The sequence below is a fragment of the Protopterus annectens genome, chromosome 2.part0 (genome assembly GCF_019279795.1).
Source record: "Protopterus annectens isolate FY-2018-M chromosome 2.part0, PAN1.0, whole genome shotgun sequence".
Classification (NCBI taxonomy): domain Eukaryota; kingdom Metazoa; phylum Chordata; order Ceratodontiformes; family Protopteridae; genus Protopterus; species Protopterus annectens.
Window position 1 is genome coordinate 1,257,679,335 of NC_056728.1, and position 18,554 is coordinate 1,257,697,888.

An 18,554-nucleotide genomic window follows, 5' to 3' on the forward strand; every position below is an offset into this window, starting at 1 on the left:
ATATCAGTGGTATTACCCATTAGTAAATTTAAGTTGAGTTTTCTTACAAATACCTTGAGATCTATGATAGTTCTACCAATGTCCATATGTTGACTTGGGACAAAAGAAAGGTCTTTGGCCATAAAATCCACCATGTCTTGTTGTATATTTAAAAGAGTATAGTTGTAAACAGTAAAGTTACAATTAGTACTTGTGAGTAATTTAGGTTGTACACCAAAGTCCAAAGAATCATTTATCTCCTCCGTCCCTTCCTCTTGTTCCTGGTGTTGTTCTGCATCTGGGCCTGGGGAGGGTTGTATCTCTGTGCGTTGTTGACAGGACGAAAATCCTGATGATCTTGCTGGTTAGTACCCTCTACATACTGGCCTGGTGCACCACTAGGCTGATTGTTGTCCCTAGATTCGACCTGAGGCAAGCCACCTTGCTGGTGACCACCATCGGTCGCATTGTTGTTATTATTGTTGTTAAATCTAGGACTCCTTCGTGGTAATTGTCTATTGTCATTATAATGGACAGAGTTATTTTGGAAATTGTGAACAGAACTATTATGAAAATTATTGTTATTAATGGAATGAGCATCATTATTATGTTGCACATCAGAAATGTTCTCATAAGGTAAATCATTTACCTTGTTAGAAAGTCTGGGATATGCACGATTGTTAGAGTAATCAGTGATGTCTCTGGTAAGCTTCTTTTTCTTGGTGAAAAGTAGTTTACTTATACTCGCCTCAATGCTAGAAAAAATGCGAGAGTATTTGTATTTGTATCTGAAAAAATCTGGATTAGTTACTATTTCCTGTTCCAAGGTCTCTAGTTCAGCTGTTAAAGTAGTAATGTCTTTAGAATAGAATGAAATAAGTGCCTTCAAGAACTCGAAACCTTGTCGGTCAAATAAGTCAGTCAGTTCTTGATAAAAAGGTGAATTATTAGCCAGTCCAGCGGGAAACCTCCACTGGCGGAGACCTTTAGGAACTACCTTGTTACCAATGCATTCATTCAAGTACGAAACTTCTAACTGGAGTTTTTTACATTTGTATAACTTATTATCAAATTGTTCAATTTTATCAGATAAATTAAAGTTCTCACCATTTAATTCTGTAGTAGATTCCACCTGAGGTACTAATCTTTGACTGAAGAAGTTATTGTTGCCAAGAAAATTAGTTATCAATGGAATTGTATTGGTGTTAGCAATTCCATTATTAGCAATTCCGTTATTACCTTCTTGCTGCTGGAAACGGACAGAGTCAGTACCCCCTAGTGCATGTCCAACTGGAGGTGGAAGTAAACCAGTGCGATGTGCAGAAGACAGGGGTAGCTGGTCAGTATTAGATGTATCGTTATTGGCGTTCTGGTGCACCGGTGAGCGCTGCCCATTAGGAAGCGATGTTGCATTAGAATGTGAATGCAAAGTCGAGTTATTAGTAGAACCAATATTGGTGGAGCCAGCATTAGTTCCCGGGCGTGGACTAGAAAGTGCTTCCACTTTCTGTGTTAAAGCATCCACTCTCCCCAAAAGAGCTTCCACGAGTGCTGTCAGGTTCCCTGGTGAGTTACTCGTACCTTCGTTGTCATCATTTTGTTGCGTAAACAAAATAGGTGAAGCCTCTCCGGTTCCGTTCGCCATAGTGAAGACAATACACAACTTGAAAACTCGCAAACCCAGTAAACAACAAAAAAGCAAGCTGGAACACGATAAGAGCAGGCTAAAAACTAAAAATGTTTAATAAAATCCAAGTAAAAGTAAGCGCTTTCGGCAGAAACAGTGTTCTGCCTTCATCAGACAAACATGAATCATTCAAATGACACCTCTTTTAAATAGATTTCAAATAATTTGGCCAATCAAGAGCAAGTGCATTTTTCAATTAAGAAAAAACCATGGGAACCCTAAAACAGCAATATGTTTTACATTATTAAATACTAGTCATTGTTTTGTAGTAAACATAATAAAGCATAGCAAATGAAGTTCGCTGAATGTAATGACCTCCCATGGTTTTTTCTTAATTGAAAAATGCACTTGCTCTTGATTGGCCAAATTATTTGAAATCTATTTAAAAGAGGTGTCATTTGAATGATTCATGTTTGTCTGATGAAGGCAGAACACTGTTTCTGCTGAAAGCGCTTACTTTTACTTGGATTTTATTAAACATTTTTAGTTTTTAACCTATGAATAAGAAAAGCTTAACAGAATTGCTACTTTACTAAAACACAGCAGTGGCTGTCTAGAACATTAACAAACTTGCCAGAAATAAGAAGCTATCTGAAATACTGACAGATGTCATGCAGGTTTTTTTTCCCCAAGGAAATAAGGAAAATGAGAGGACACAAAGACAAAGATTGAACCAGGATTAACTGTTAGTGTAATATTCTGCAAAGCTATGGCAATGCCTTGTGCACTTAAACCTGAGGTAGAAATGGAGCAACAATAGTCGGGAAGTGCTTGGTACTGTGCAATGTAAGGTGGTGTGAAGTGGGAACACCCACAACAATGGTGCTAAAGTAAAGTTAAATACTGTTCCTATCTGCAGGGATTTCAACGTCTCTATTAACCCAGTGGTATACAATGGTGCAATGGTACTTGCCAAGAATTGCCGGTGTACATTCCTTAGAAAGGAGAGAGAGATTTGCAAAAACTGCTTTTGCACATTTATAATTTTATATGACAGTTTAAAAGTGTTTCAAGCTATTTTTAATACTTATGTATAAGCGGCTGGTGAAGTAAAACTGATAGTTTTCATAATGCCATATTTGTCTGCATATCATGTCTTTAGACCTACTGGCAATAGGCAGTGTGCCTAGTACTCTGAGAAATTCCTTGTAGGTGTCCCTGTCGAGATGCATAGCTCTCAGCCTCTTAACACAAAAAACTGGACAAAGCCAAAAATAATGGGGGTGGGGCAAAGACCCTAAAATAGGGACAATTTATAAATATTGTTCTTATAAACTTAGAAAGTTGCTAGAATAAAATGTCTTGTGTTACCATGCATTTTCTGAAGGATATTAAGTCTGAAACTCAAATGACTGGACATTCTGCGAAAATCTGTACAATTGAGGGGTATGTCTATATAGCATCCTGATTAGAAGGAAGAATAATCAAGATTACCTGCACAACTTGCAGAGTCCTATACAGGCTTAAAACGTGTGGCTCTAACTAAACAAAGACAACTGTGAGTTTTTCAACGCTGAATAGTCATACCGTAGGCATGCATCACAGGTAAGGTGGAGATTGTGTTAAGCACAGACAGGCTTTAGATTGTGTCACAACTGTACTCATGGAGTGAATGCGTTTTCTTTCTACTGAACCTCTCCAAAGAAATGTATTATTAAAAAGAAAAAAAGAAAAAGCATTGGGCAAACTGCCTACCCACTTTGATCCATATGAAAATGACATATGATATGTTTCCATATGTAGTTGATGCTGACCTATCACACAGACTGAAATGTAATGCAGCCAGGGCTAGACCAGTGCAAGTTGACTAAGGTAGGTGGTTAGGGCCTAGTGCTGGCTGGGATGCCAAGCCTAGCCGTTAAATAAATGATTATGTTCTATGTGCTTGCAACAGTCCTGATTCTGCTCTGTGTGACAGCAGTGCCTTCTGGGAGTTGAGGTGAGTTGAGACAATAATAGTAAGTCTGACTTGAGTTTAGCAAATGAGATTCACAATTCCTGGAGACAGAAGTAAATGGGCTCTGACAGACTTCTTCTGCATGGAGTATGCGAGTATGCTGTTGCCATTCCTCATAATGGCTTTCTTTTCTGCCTGTTGTTTTTTACAGTGCAGCCTTTTAGAAATTCTTAAATCCTGGAGTGAAAAGTGAGAGAGATGGAACAGTCTTTTGCATGGAGTTGGATTCCCAGAGAGAAGTGTAGTCTTTTATAAGCTGGAGTATCTACTAGATTCAATGCCATGGAAAGTCGTTTTTCTACTGATGCATAGGTATATGATGTGTGTGTGTGTGTGTGTGTGTGTGTGTGTGTGTGTGTGTGTGTGTGTGTGTGTGTGTGTGTGTGTGTGTGTGTGTGTGTGTTTATAAATACTTGGTTCCGGCAGTCAAGGAAAGAACTTATAGTAGTAAACAGGAGCATTATTATAAGAGTCATGTTTTTGTGTATAATCCTTGGATTCCTTGTTTTGTTGACTATTGACAATGCATTTGTTATTTGGCTGTGAAAAAAAACTGAACAGCTGAAGTCTACAAGTTTAATGCTGATATTTTAACTATGTATTCATTTTAATTTATTATTTTTCCAGCAACACAGGTGTGAAATGCACACAACAGTCTGTCTGGTACTTAGTGCAGATGATTAAGGCTGTGAGATGTTAATGGCCTGCTTCTTTAGTGCAGGGTATGATTCCCTCAGAGATTATGTGCCTACTGTTTGACTCTGACCGAGTAATTTCACTAGACACCGCACCTGGGATGCCCCTGGAAAAGGACCCTTGCATTTGGTAGGCTGTCCTAGGCTGTTAGTAAATGCATTGCACATTTGTCTTTTGAATTCCTTCATCATGCACATAGACTGCCACTTCACTATATGCTGCTTAACTATAAATCCCAGCATGTGTCATGTAATTTAATGGGTTACCAGATGCATTTTCAATAAATGTGAATTTTAGGGGAAGAGAAGTTTACCAATGTTCATCATTCTCATTGCTGTAGCAGTCTATGGGTTATATCTTGCCAAATATACATCCCCCTCCAGCCAGCTTCAGAAAGCTCTTACCCCTTCCACACAGTTAATCTGGCTGACTTTGGGCTAAATCAATTTTGGAGAGAATTATAAAAGCGGCCAGTGGCTTCAGTACGTTCTTGCCATCTTGTGCAGATGCATCTGTGAGACTTCTCAGGAGCAACAATTAGCCAAGGTTTCCTGTCAGATAGATGAGACTCTTTTTGGGGACCACTTCCGCATGTTTTGGGTAAAATTAGTGACATGGTATAATGCTCTAAGCATATGAGCCTTTCAGGCACGTCAGTAGACATTCTTCAAATACTGCTACTGTCAGTCTCGAAGGACTGCTTTTAGGGTGTAGGCTGTCATTTTGTGCCCTGCGATCCTTTTAGATCTATTTATCTTTACTTAAATATTTTTGATAGTTGAAAAGTATCTTTCTTGGAGAAAATGGACTCTCTATGAATGTTTGGGTTGGCTACTTGTTTATTAAGCTTTACGTGATTTTTACAGAGCAGCTAATTTAGATAAATCTGTCTGTCTGTTGACAGGGAATTTTTGTGTGCTACTTGAGTGACTTTGATTTGGAGTATTTTCCGTTTGTCTGGATAGGGTTTTGTGCTGTTTCTGCATACAAGTGACAACTTACTTTGACTTTTTCAAGCATACCTTACTGGCAGTCAGGCTTTTTCCTTTGCTACAGCATAGATACTTACCTGATTCTGTTAGTCCTTCGCCAAATGTACCTAAAAGAAAAAAATGTTAAAAAATATGAGTCTGGTCTCCATTTTCTTCCCTTCGGATTCCTCTGCCCCTTTCAAAGGACAAAACAAGCAGAAAATGCACTTTAATAACAGGTAGGCACTTAAGAAGAAATGTCAGGAGGGTAACAACCCCAAAACCAAATAGCAAAGAAATTTTGCAAAACACAGTCAGGCACCAGGTTCAGAATGCCTATACCAGAGACCCGGTCAACTTCCCTCCCCTGCCCTAGTTAATTTTCTCAGTATCTGACCCTCAATACCACAGCATGGTGTCAGGTAATGTTAGGCAAATGGGTCCTGAATGTTATTCATAAGGTTTACTGCTGGCAATGGATAGACTCTCTTCCTGCTTTCAGGGGATTCTCCTTCCTCCTCCTCCCACCCAAATAGAGTTGTTCTCTCAAGTGCAAAAACACATGTTAGCAGGTGTCATAGAACATGTTCCTACAGGCTTTTATTCCAGGATGATTCTAGTCTTAAAAAGGAATACTCATGGAAACCGGTTCTGTACCTTTCCTTTCTAGGTCTCTGTGTGAAGATTCCAAACTTCAAGATGCTGACCCACCAGTCAGCTAGCACTGCTTCCAGGTCACTGTGCTATGGTAACCTTTGATCTCAGGGATGCTTATCATCACATTCCAATAGCATGCAACTTAAGGACATCCCTAAGGTTTTGTGCATCTGGGTCACAAAATTAATTCTCTGCATTACCTTTTGGGCTATCTACACAACCAAGAGTGTTTACAATCCCTGTAATATTTCATGTATTGTCTTAGCGATCCCATCTATAATATATATTTATACATTTTCAGCATATTAACATGCTATATATATTCTTATAAATTATAGGTTTACTATCATTTGTGCAAACGACTTTCTGTCAGCAGTTATGATGCCGAAAATCAGAATGTTGTGCACAAAATGAAAAGTGTATTGGATAGTTGAACACACTTATACGAATGCAGTAGTGCAGTCGCATAAGTGTGCCCGACTATATGTATGGAGATCGCACTGCAGTGGGGATTGGAAATTCATCCATATCCCCACTTTAGTGCAATCTCAGAGTTGGAATATATTAGTAGCAGGAGGTGTGGGGGGGGCCCCATAGGGGTTGCAGGGGGGCTTGCCCCCCTGAAAAAATGTGATATGTCATATAAGAGTTTGCTTTACATCAGCTTCTATATGGCTATCACGTGACATTTTTGGTGACAATGTCGACTCAAATGTGTCGATCATTTGGGGCGACATTGTATACGTTTGAAAAGTTTTGTTTCGGTTTAACTTTTCGTTATTTCGAACGGCAAATGATGTTTTGCCTATCAAAATAACGATAGTAAACCTAAATTTTATATAGATATATATATATATATATATATATATATATATATATATATATATATATATGTACATACACACACACGCATATATATATATATATATATATATATATATATATATACATACACACACACACACACACACACACACACACACACACATATATATATATATTTATACATACATATATATATATATATATATATATATATATATATATATATTGGTACTATTAATAGTGCAAACAATTTTAGCACATTCAAAATTAGCATATTTTGTTTATTTTTAAGTGTATGTTTATTGTATAGTTGTGGGTTTGTACTTATACTTCAAGCTATTTTGTTTTTTGACTCTAGTTGGAAGCTAATTAGTTGTCTGTTTGTCACATGACGTGTTGTTTCTATATTAGTCCTTTTTTTAGTGAGACTGCAGTTACTGAAGAAGTTCTGTTTTAGAATAATAATGTTAAAATTTATATAATAAATTATTTGTTTTCATTATTTTTCTTGCCTTGGATTTTTTTTTTTTTTTTTTGTACTCATGGTTCATGGTAGTTTTGTTTTGATCATCTATAACCCAGTAATTAAACCTCAGGTCTGAAACACCTTTGTCTGGTCACAAACCCATGTTGGTTGCTGTCCTGGATATTGGTACTCTCTAGAAATGGCACCAGCCTTCTGGCCAGGATCTCTCTAACACCTATTTGTATATTTCCAGTTCCCGTCTGTCCCTCCTCTGCCCCCTCACACACTTCTGTCCCTCCTCTGCCCCCTCACACACTAGCAATTTCCAAAATTAAAAGTATTACTCCCATGGGTCCTGACAACATTCCTAAATGCCTGCTGAGACCTATAAGGCTCCACCAAGCAACACCCCTCCATCAACTCTTCAGCCTGAGTGTCTCCACTGGTTATGTCCTCATGGTATGGAAAATGTCACTTGTGGTGTTCTTGCATAAAGATGTTCCCTCTTTTGACCCTAGCAATTAGATATCTATTAGTCTCACTAGTATTATTTGCAAGGTTATGGAATGTATTATAGCTGAACTAATAAACAATTATATAACTAACCTTATATCAATGGATACACACCACTTTGGCTGTGTGAAAGAGAAATCATGTCAGCTCAGTTTGGTTTTAAGAGTTACCAAGGCTGTAGTTAAGTCCTGACTGCTTTTCTAGAACTTATCAAAGTCTTTGACACTATCTCCCTGCGCTGTGGTTATTGACAGACTCTCCTAACACAACATTAGCACATACATAGCTTACTGACAGAACCCATACCATTAAGGTTAGGGATATTTTCTGTAGACGGAAAAATGTCATCAGTAATATCCCCTTGGATTATGTCTTGAACCTCTTCCTTTTTGGTATATATTTCTCTGACTTGAAAGCAGATATCAAAGGATTATAGATAACTGCATTTGCTGATGACTGCAAACTTGTGTCTGTTATCAAATCCTGTTCTGATACTCAAATTCTCATGCAAGGGCTAGACCAAACAAATTATTTGCTTATTAATCACAAGCTTTCCCTTAACACCAAGAAATGTAGCATAGTTTCTGTTGCTTGTCCTTTTCTAACATAGATGCTTTAATACATAGAAACACATCAGAATGGATAGCAGCATCATAAAATACAAACAAGCTGGTTAACAGACTGACCTTTTATACATACATGCTTACATCTCAACAGCTTACTACAAAACGGCAGTCAGACTTGCACGTGCTCATTATTTATACACTTGAGCAAGCCCTTGGATAGCTTCTTAAAGGTACATATGCACACATTAATCTACATCCTTCCTCTTAAAAAGATTGCCCTTGGTAAAAACAACATTAGAGTCAGACATGCATTATAATAGATATTTGAAGCAAAACACAATGTTGATGTCCAAGTTGCCTTGTATCATTTACAGGGTTTAGAGATACAACCCTATCTCGTAATATAACAATCTAGACTGAATTTAGTAACAGGGACAGTCTTCGATGAACAACTCATATCAGGAACTTCTGGATTCATCACAGGAAAGGGAATATTCACTGGAACTTCTTCTGGAATTGAAACACCAGACAACTCACTCTGAGATAAAGAGTCTTTCTCACAGTTGGTATAGGCTCGGACACTGGTATTAAATGCTTGTTATTCTGCCTAAAGTCTGCTCCTTGAGATTCCACAACTTACTTTTGATTTGTATGTTTGGCAGTGGGGTAACACGTTACCAGTTTAAGTGCAACCTAGACCAGTGGAGAATAGGACATTTTACTTTACCTGGCACCCATGTCACTTATGGACAGAGGTAGTTTATAAATGCCTGGCCTTCAGTGTCCTATTTGGATAAAGGACATCATTATTCTTTCAGGAAAACTTGGCTAGGCTTAGAAAGGCCCTCCTGGTCATTAGCCTAAGAACAATATATGAATCTATGAATAATGTGTAAATAGTATAGTTATTGTGTAGAACAACATAAGCTTTACATTTCGATTAATCCTTAAGATCTGAATACAGTGACCAAAAATGAGTATTTCCTTTTACTTACTGTTGGGGAAGTGGCGTAAAGAATGCCAAATGGTTAGTTCTGTTCAGTATAGATGCAAACTGAGGTAAATATGATATTAGGATTGTAAAACATTCTTCAGACCGCTGTTTGCTAATTCAAAGACATGGGAGGTATTCCAAAGATCTGCTATCCATGTAATTGAAAGCTTTGCAGTTGTAAACTTAAGTATAATCAAATATTCTGGGGTTAGAGACAAGAACGGCATGACTGAAAAGCACATACAAATGTTAAAAAAATTTAAGCAAGTCTGAATACATGAGCAATATTATAATATTAGGGATCTGAAACCTTATTCAGAAAAAGTCTGTGCACCTGTGCAAATGCCAAGGCAAGAGGACAAACTGGCAGCACAGACTTTTTTTTACTAAGTTTATACCTAATATGTTTGAGGAAAATATTTCTGTAAAAACTGTTTCAATGAGAAAAAGTCTTGAAATGCTGACCGGGTCAGTAAGTTGATTATCAACTTAATTTCAGGTATCAGTCAGTTGTTTGATCCTGCTATCACACAACCACAATTACTTGAACTTCATAGCTTGAGAATTTTTAGCGCTCAATACTGTTTCCTCACTTTACATCGGGGCAATGTGTTTTTGCTCTTATTGTGGTATACTTTACTTTTGCTAGACTGCAACTAATCAGAAAAAGAGGAGGCAGTTTTAGCTTATACTAAACTGATTGCTGTTTGTCAGTGATACAGTAAACCTAGACTGAGAATAATAAAGGGAGTGTGATGAGGAAGGGGAGCATGTTGACCTTCAGAATTTTTTCCTGCCTGCTGTCTGCTGAACATCAAGCTTCAGTATTGACTAGTTCTTCTTCAGCCTTTGGATAAAAGAAAATCACAGAGCCATCACACATACAGTGGTTGATATAGGCACTCACATCACTGTGGAGATGCCATATACTTCCACGTATGCACATGCTCTCATACATATGCTCCTTAAGCGCTACAGTCAGTGGCTTCGGAACCCCAAGTCGACACTTCCTCTGGTCTTAGAACCATTGTGATGCTTACATAATCCCACGAATGTATGGAATGGTGCAAAGGCCAAAAAACAAATGATACAAACAACCAAAAAAGCCAGCACCCTCAGTTAGCTTTCCAACATAAGACCTGGAAAGCTGACTGAGGGTTCTGGCTTTTTTGGTTGCTTAAAACCATTGTGAACATGAAAGTCTCCACTAGTACATGAGCAATTAGGTGGCCAAAACCACCATCTCCCTCCACCAGGATGGACAAACCAAGGTAAACTGCCATCCCCCACACACCTGGCAATTCCAGTATCCAAGTCACTAAATGATATTGGGTCATCTGTGTTATAGTCATGGCTTTATCCTTCTACAACCCAAAACCAGGAACAATTATTCAGATTCAAGTACTTGTAATCAATCCCATAGTCTCAAGTTAATAAGAACAAAGCTGATATGAGTGACTAGTCAGAAATAACTTTCATATTCTAATATCATTGAGCCTGAAACCTGATAAAGAGAAAGTCAGAGCATGAGTGGAAATGACAAAGCTAGAAGCAGGTAGCCTTTAGTGAGGTTCCTAGGAATGATAAATTATTGTTCAAGCTCATACCTGATATGTATGAGATAACTTGCTTTAAGAAAGCTTTCAGAACAAGTTGTAATCCAGGAAGGGAATTTTTCAGGTAAAGAGTTTTGAATTGCTAAATAATCTAGTTAAAAATGCTTCAGTATTAAGGTGACAGCTAAGTTTTGGTTTAATATATGTTAAGAGACAGAACTGTCAGGTGAAGAAAATAGAGAATATGTGCCATCTTTTGTAAGGAAGGATGTTCTGTGTGCAATTTATCATATGGGTGTAGGTTTACATATTGCTTTTAACAGTGCTGGCTTTATGTATATAGGAGGGATGTGATTATTGTATGTATGTATACATGCCCTTTGAATTGTCATATATTGTGAAATTGTGAATTTGAAGGCTATTTTTCTTGAGCTTATATACAAATTAATAAGAAATAAGGGAAAATGCTCCAATATTAAAAGCTTGTGATATCAATAAATCAGTCAGGCAGCAAGTACATGTCATCAAATGGTAGAGGAGCTACAATCTTAGAAAAATAGATTAGGAAATGAACAGAATGTTGCAGTTGCATTAAATGGTGAATATTTAGCCCAGAAATATAAAGTGATGCTAGAAAAAGAATTATAATTTTGGGTAATTTCACAGCTAACAAAGACAGAAAATCAAAATGGATTTCAGAAATGCACAGATGCTTTCTTAAGAAAAGAAATCCAAGCTTGTTTTTCTTTTAAAGAAGACTGAGATGTGGTTGATGTCTGATATCGATACTGATAAAATAATAGTACCCAATCAACTGAGAAAATAAATTCCCTAAAAGATACATTACCTTTCTAATATCACCTTTTTAGTCTGGTTTTATCTAACTAATCACCAAACACTTGATCAGGGGTGGCTCGTGCTACTGGGCTGCAGAACTGCAGCCCCCCACCTGTAAAACAGAAAATAAACTAAAATAAAAAAAGTAAAGCAAAAAGAAAACAATTGCGAGTCTCATAACATCACACATGTGCCCTCGCAGCATTTCCCAATATCCGGACTGCTGTTGAACCAATCTGGAGCATGCGCACAAAATCTGGACTGGATCACCAGCAGTCCAGATTAGGAAGGCAGCATTCAGCAGCAGAGATCCCAGAAGTCTATGTAGTTACAACTGCATAGATGGGAAAAGGATAGGACTGCAATTTCTGCAGGCTGGGTAGCACCCAGATTGCTCTCCCAGGAAGGACATGCTCTCATCGTGGGCTTTTGTACTGCAGGAATGGACGAACTTGCAGCAATGGATTTTACTGCAGGAAGGAAACTGGAGTTTACAATGGACTTTGGGCTCAGGTAGTGTGTGTGTGTGTGTGTGTGTGTGTGTGTGTGTGTGTGTGTGTGTGTGTGTGTGTGTGTGTGTGTGTGTGTGTAAACTATACCTGGTGGCTAGAGAGAACTCAGGAAATATATCTAGTAGCTAGACTCAAACCCTGTACCTTGGGAGAAGGTAGCAAGACCTTAAATTCCTTACCCACCACCACTTGTGAAAGTTCTGCCTCATGTTTTTGATCATGTGAAATTTGTGGTCAGACTTCATATTCTTCAGAAAGTACATGGTAACACAAAACCTTTTATTCTAGCAATTTTTATAAGATCAATATTTGAAATTTGTCCCTATTTCTGGATCTGTATTCCCCCATTATTGGCTTTGTCCAGGTTTTTTGTGATAAGAGATTGAGAGCTATGGTAAGAACTGAATTCACTGAATATGTTTGGGGGCTGTATTCCCCCATTATTGGCTTTGTCTATGTGTTTTGTGCTAAGAGGTTGAAAGCTATGGTGAGAACTGAAGTCACTAAATGATAACCATTTAAGTTTCAGTCTACCTGTCTTTCAGGAAACAGCTGATTTGGCATAGTGTTATGTTGCTCTGACTGTAGTACACAGGGTTCAAGACTTGGAAGTGAAATGCACAGTGGTAGCACAGCATTTTATTCTAGCAACTTTCCAACATTATACAAGAATGTTTAAAATGTGTCCCTAGTTTTGGGGCTTTTGCCCCCCCCCCCCCAATGAATGTTGGCTTTTTTCAGATTTCTTGTGCTTCAAAGTTGAGAGATACAGTTGAGTGTCGAGTGGATTTTACAAGGAGCTGAGAGCTTGAAGAGAAGTTTAATGCTGCTTATGCTGAGCCTGTTTGTATTGTTAATAGCACAACAGGAAGTGTACTTGTTTTTGATGCAGAAGGCTGTGGGTTCTACTCCCACAGTATATAGATGCATTGCTGATACTGTACTGTGTTGACTTTTAAAGGAGGTGGATGCAGCAGTCCTGAGAATGTCCTCTTTGGTGGAGATAAACAAAACCAAAAGCACACACGTGAGACTGAGTGCAAGGTTCAACCAATTGCCCACAAAAAGATCCAAAAATGAACCAGCACAAGGTAGAATACGGCTATATTATCATTTATTAATCCAAAAACATAGTTACAATTGTAACTATTTACACTGAAGAAGGCTCAATACAGCCGAAACCGGTATATAGCCGTATTCTACCCTGTGCTGGTTCATTTTTGGATCTCTTTGGTGGAGATACCTAGTAACGATGAACCTGTTATCAGTTTGCCATCCATTCCCTATTGCAATATTACTAGCTTGTCATTTTTTAATATAACATAGGCAATGTATTCCTCAATGGCAGCAGGCACTTTATTTGTAGATGAAACAATGAAATATAAAGTTGTTTGCTAGCAGCAATCTCTTCATTAGTTACAAATCTCTTTAATGTGGAATTATTTAGATGACTTTTACTTCTGCAGAGATTGTGCATATTTACTGATACTGGTGGATTGCAGAAGTTTGAGTAGACTTTTATGATGGAAATGTTCTGAACTGGGCAGTTTGGTAATTATTGGTGCATGCATTTTGTTTCATTGTTTACTGGAAACATGTTCAAAACAATACATTTAAAATGTCCTCTAACAGCTGAACTGTATTATACGAGGAATATAATTTAATACAATCAGGAAGGTGTATCAAAGAACAAATGTATGTTTCCTGTACAAGGGGCCTATGATTTAAAAACAGCCCATAGTTAATCTTTATCTGCCACTGTCCAGATGTATTTTCTTTGAATGTGGATTTCAATGCTGTTTCAATGAATGTGAGTTTCAAGGGCAGAGAAGTTTTAATGCTAAGTTTATTTCCATTGTGAGACTGAATTGCTTTGTTTAGCAGATGTCTATTAGTGTTTGTGCTGTAAAATATAAAATAAAACTTTTAAATGAAATCCAAATCATCATAGAAGTAAAGCAGTATGCACATTACAGTGTTTATGGTAAAAAGGGTGAAATAGCCAAGTAATGGAACATTGGAATAGCTGCAGGAGGGAGGCCCCATTCGACCATGATTTTGTGAGGGGGGAAGGGCAACAAACTCAGACAGCTCTGGCTGGACTATACCTCTTAACTGTCCAGATTTTTGTAGATTGAATAGATTTTTGCTTCTTATTTTTCGTTTGTTCCTCATAAAATTTGTGGTTTTCTGGCAAATCATTTAGGAATGAAGTCACTAAATAATGACAGACATTGAGTTTCAGACATTATACTCTTCAGAAAAATGCATGCTAAAGCAAGACCTGTTGTTTTGTCAACTGACTAAGTTTATGCAAGAGCAATTTTTAGTACTGTTTGTATGTTCCTCCAATATATTTGGCCTTGTCCAGATTTCCTGTGTTAAGAGGATGAGAGGTATGTGCAAATAAATCACTTTATAGAATTAGGTATATCCAAACCTCTCAACTGTCCCTGATTTTGGCTCAAAATGTTGCTCTCCCCCTAATAATCCCTCCACAAAATGGCAAATTTGGAAGAAAACATGGAGGGTTTACAATTAATAAATAATTGCAATGATCAGAGTTATAGATTACTTTTAATTACAGAAATGCATGTAGATTCTCTTATTTTGTCAGCTGCTCAAGTTACCAGTACTTATATTAAAAAAGTGTCCTTTCTTTGACAGGTTCCCAGCTGTATTGTGTGGCTATTTTATATTTTTGCATCACATTTTTGGTCCGTTTTTCATAAAATTGTGGTTTTCTGGCAAATTAGTGGCAAATCATTAAAGATTGAAGATAGAAAATAATGACAGACATTTGAGTTTCAGATCTTATACCCTTCAGAAAATTCATACCAATGCAAGACCTACTATTCTATTATCTTACTATGTTTATGAGCAACATTTAAAAATTGTCCTTATTTTTGGGCCTTTGTCCCACTTCTGTTTATGGCTTTGTCCAAACTTCTTGCTCTGAGGCTGAGAGGTATGACAAATATGTCAGGTCCATCACCGTCAGCCACAGACATTTCAAATTGTGACTTACTTGTTGCACCCCACTCCCCCACGTAGTGACTCTGGATGTGTCCAAGCAAAGCAAGGAGCAGTTATGCAGTGTTAAGTGTGTAGAGTATCCCCCCATCCAAGGTAGACACAAGTACTACAGTGGTTTTTCATCTGTCCTGGATTTTGGAGAATGTTATGGTTTTCTGTCATATGTTTATACTGTTGATTTATGCTTCTTCTTATTCAGAAAATGCATGTTGTTGCAGTGCCTGTATCTATGTGTTTAAGTAGCAATGCTTTAATGACGATCAGGTAAGATTGTCTGAGACTGCAAGATGCAAGTAAGCTTTAATGAGCATACTCTTAAAGAATTACCAACATTGAAAGTCTTTTTGTTGTTGCCATGCAGAGAATATTTACATAACTAGATAGCATATAAGCCTTAGGTATCGAAATGTATATGACAGTATTTGTAATAAAGGACAGGATTGCAGTATTTTCAGAAGCTCATTACATTTGGTGGAGACTTGCAGTCATCTTTGCAGGCTTTACCTGTAAATTAAACAGAATGCCAATCTATCATGTGTGGTCCATAACCTGTGCAGTAATCCTTTAAGCAAGTTATCTTGAGCTTGTTTCTTGTTTGCTATTCATTTTTTACTTTGATCATGTTTTCCCCATGAAACAAGTAGATAGTTGTTGTCAGGCAGCAGGTCTTTTTTGGATAAGAAATATTTTTACAAGTGGGGGTATTGCTACTTTCAGCATGTTACTTGGTACTTTTATAAAGCTGAATATAAATTATAATTAGAACTGCAGTGCAAGGAGAAGTGGTTTGAGTTGAGTGCTGATTGTTTTTTATACTTGATTTTGATTGACATTCCATTAATGTATTTAAAAAGTAATTACATTTTTCATGCCTCACAACCTTTTTGTTTCCATCTAGATATTAATTAAGCTGTCATGTACCCAATGAATTGAAATATTTTTTTTCTTATACAATTCATTTTGTGTTGATTGGACTCTCATAATTGCTGTTTGGCAGTGGCACCCAGGGCAGCGTATTTAATTAAAGTCCCAGTTTTTTCAGTTATTAGCATAGCTCCACACCTTTCTAGTTGGTCACACCCATTCAGCTGTCTCCTGCAGCCCCCCTTTGATTTGAAGTCACCAGCCGCCACTGCACTTGATCACACATTAACATTAAACTCTAAAAATAAATTTTTACCAAACACATCTGTATTTGTTTTTCTGTTAGATGCATCTAAAATCATTAATAGATTTAGTTGATACTTATTTTCTTATAAACTTTAAAAAATACAAATTCCTGTTTTAGTTATTTAGAGATTGTTGTCATTGTTGAATGGTGCAGTGGTGTAGCTGTTAGCATTGTCACCTCACAGCAAGAGGTTATCTGGTTCAGTTCTCTGCTCAAGTGCCTTCATAGTGGAGTATGCATGTCTTCCCTGTGCTCATGTGGGTTTCCTCTGGGTGCTCTGGATTCCTCCCACATTACAAAGATGTGCATCTGGAGTGTTTTTCCCTGGGCCTCTGCTGAAAAATAGGCTCTGTCCTAGTTGGACTTGACTGGTAAACAAATGTAAAATAAAAATAAATAAATATATTCTAACCTACCTACCTATTCATACATGAAGTCTTCTGTTAATGGGAAAAAAACTTAAGCTGATTTGTATTAAAGTTGGAATAATGCAAGAATGTATATATATATTTTTTTTATTTATATATGAACTATTTTTAGTTTTCTTTTTCAATAGCTCAACATACTATCACCCATTACTTATGGGTACATAATAATATTACCACTTCTTCAGATAACGCATTGGCTTACTCTATTTTTGCAGCAATAACTGTCCCAATATTATAGATGCAATTCATTAATCTATGCTTTTGATTATAAAGGAAATGAAGGAAATGAAGAGACGTCTAATTGTTTTCCTGTTGTTAATTATTGACCAATAATTTGAGTGATATTCCATCACACTCCACTATACAATCTTATAGCATAGACCACTGATACTGAATATTGAAATATTTTGATATAGTATTTCGCAGGCAGGCATCCTAACTATATGAAAAAATCTATATACTATATATTTTTTGTAAAATAAGAAATGAATGCATTTGATTATGTAGCTTTGCAACTAATGTGCACAAGTTTGTTACTTGCTGTTTAGGTCTTGATAAGGCTGGCATAGTAACATTCCAGATAACATTAAATAGTAACATTCCAGAAAGCATTAGTAAGTACTTCCTGTAGTATGAAGAAACCGCGTTATAAAAAAATAAGAAAGTATTTCTTCAACTGTGAAACTCTCTGTACCTATATGCTGTGAATCTTTTACTATACCAGTCTTTTAAGTGCAAAATAATGAAATAATTTGGTTGTTTCCCTGTATTTTTCAAACACAACTTCAAATAACACGTTGTTGTTTTATATTATTCTACTCATGTGTCATCAGTGCTTAATCTGCAGGCATTTTTGTGCTATTACAATTCATGTGGATTTACACAAATTTCCTTGTAGAACTTCCAGGATGGCTGCACACTGAGCAATAGCTTTTTTTAGTTCTACTTGGAACCAAACCAACAAATGTTGTTGTGTCTTTCGGCTTTTCTCGGTTAGGGGTCGCCACAGCGGAACTCCGGTCCGCTAATGATTGGCAGTAGATTTTTACATGCCGAGTTGCCAGCTCTGATGCACAACCTTCAATGAAGGTACACCCATTCGCGCATGTCTCCACAGAGAAGACGCTCTAGTTGAGAATCGAACAGGACAACGTCTTACTGTGAGGCAACAAAGCTACCACAGCACCACCACCGCAGTATGAACCAAACCAACAAATACTAAGAAAAAAGCACCTGGAGAACAGCAATCAATTCACGTTCTATTATGAAAGTAGAATGTCCACAAATTCTATTTAAAATAAACTAAATCTACTTTTACAATAAAGCGTGGACTGGTTTGCTGTTACAAAATTTATGGACATTCTACTTTCATAATAGAACGTGGATTGATTGCTGTTCTCCAGGTGCTTTTTATTTTAGCTCTCTCAGTGTGAAAACAGAAACTAAGGAAAAGGAATGGCTTTGTAACTGTTATTTAAGTAAAATTTAATTACTGGCTAGTAAGTACACTGCTTAAATGCCTGCAAAGAAGAAGAATTTTGGAGAACCTGAAAGAAAATCAGCCACAAATGTAAAAAGAAAATTTTGGCTGGGAAGGATCCTGCAGCTGTTCTGAAAAAAGCAGTTCAAACTTCAGCTTTGGTTCAAGAGATGGCTTCCACTAATGTAGAGAAAAAAAATAAATCAAATACACTCAGAAATTA

At 37.1% G+C, this 18,554-nt stretch overlaps 1 protein-coding gene across 1 annotated transcript; it reads right to left on the reverse strand.

Annotated features, from left to right (window-relative positions):
• Nucleotides 1–232: 232 nt before the first annotated feature.
• LOC122792833 (putative mediator of RNA polymerase II transcription subunit 24) lies at nucleotides 233–1,624 on the reverse strand. The gene has a single exon (XM_044060393.1). The coding sequence runs from the start codon at nucleotides 1,622–1,624 to the stop codon at nucleotides 233–235; it is 1,392 nt and encodes a 463-aa protein (XP_043916328.1).
• Nucleotides 1,625–18,554: the final 16,930 nt, after the last annotated feature.

Bases quoted from the DNA above. Each gene is read 5' to 3' on its own strand.
- LOC122792833 (XM_044060393.1), bottom strand. From the start codon at position 1,624: ATGGCGAACGGAACCGGAGAGGCTTCACCTATTTTGTTTACGCAACAA.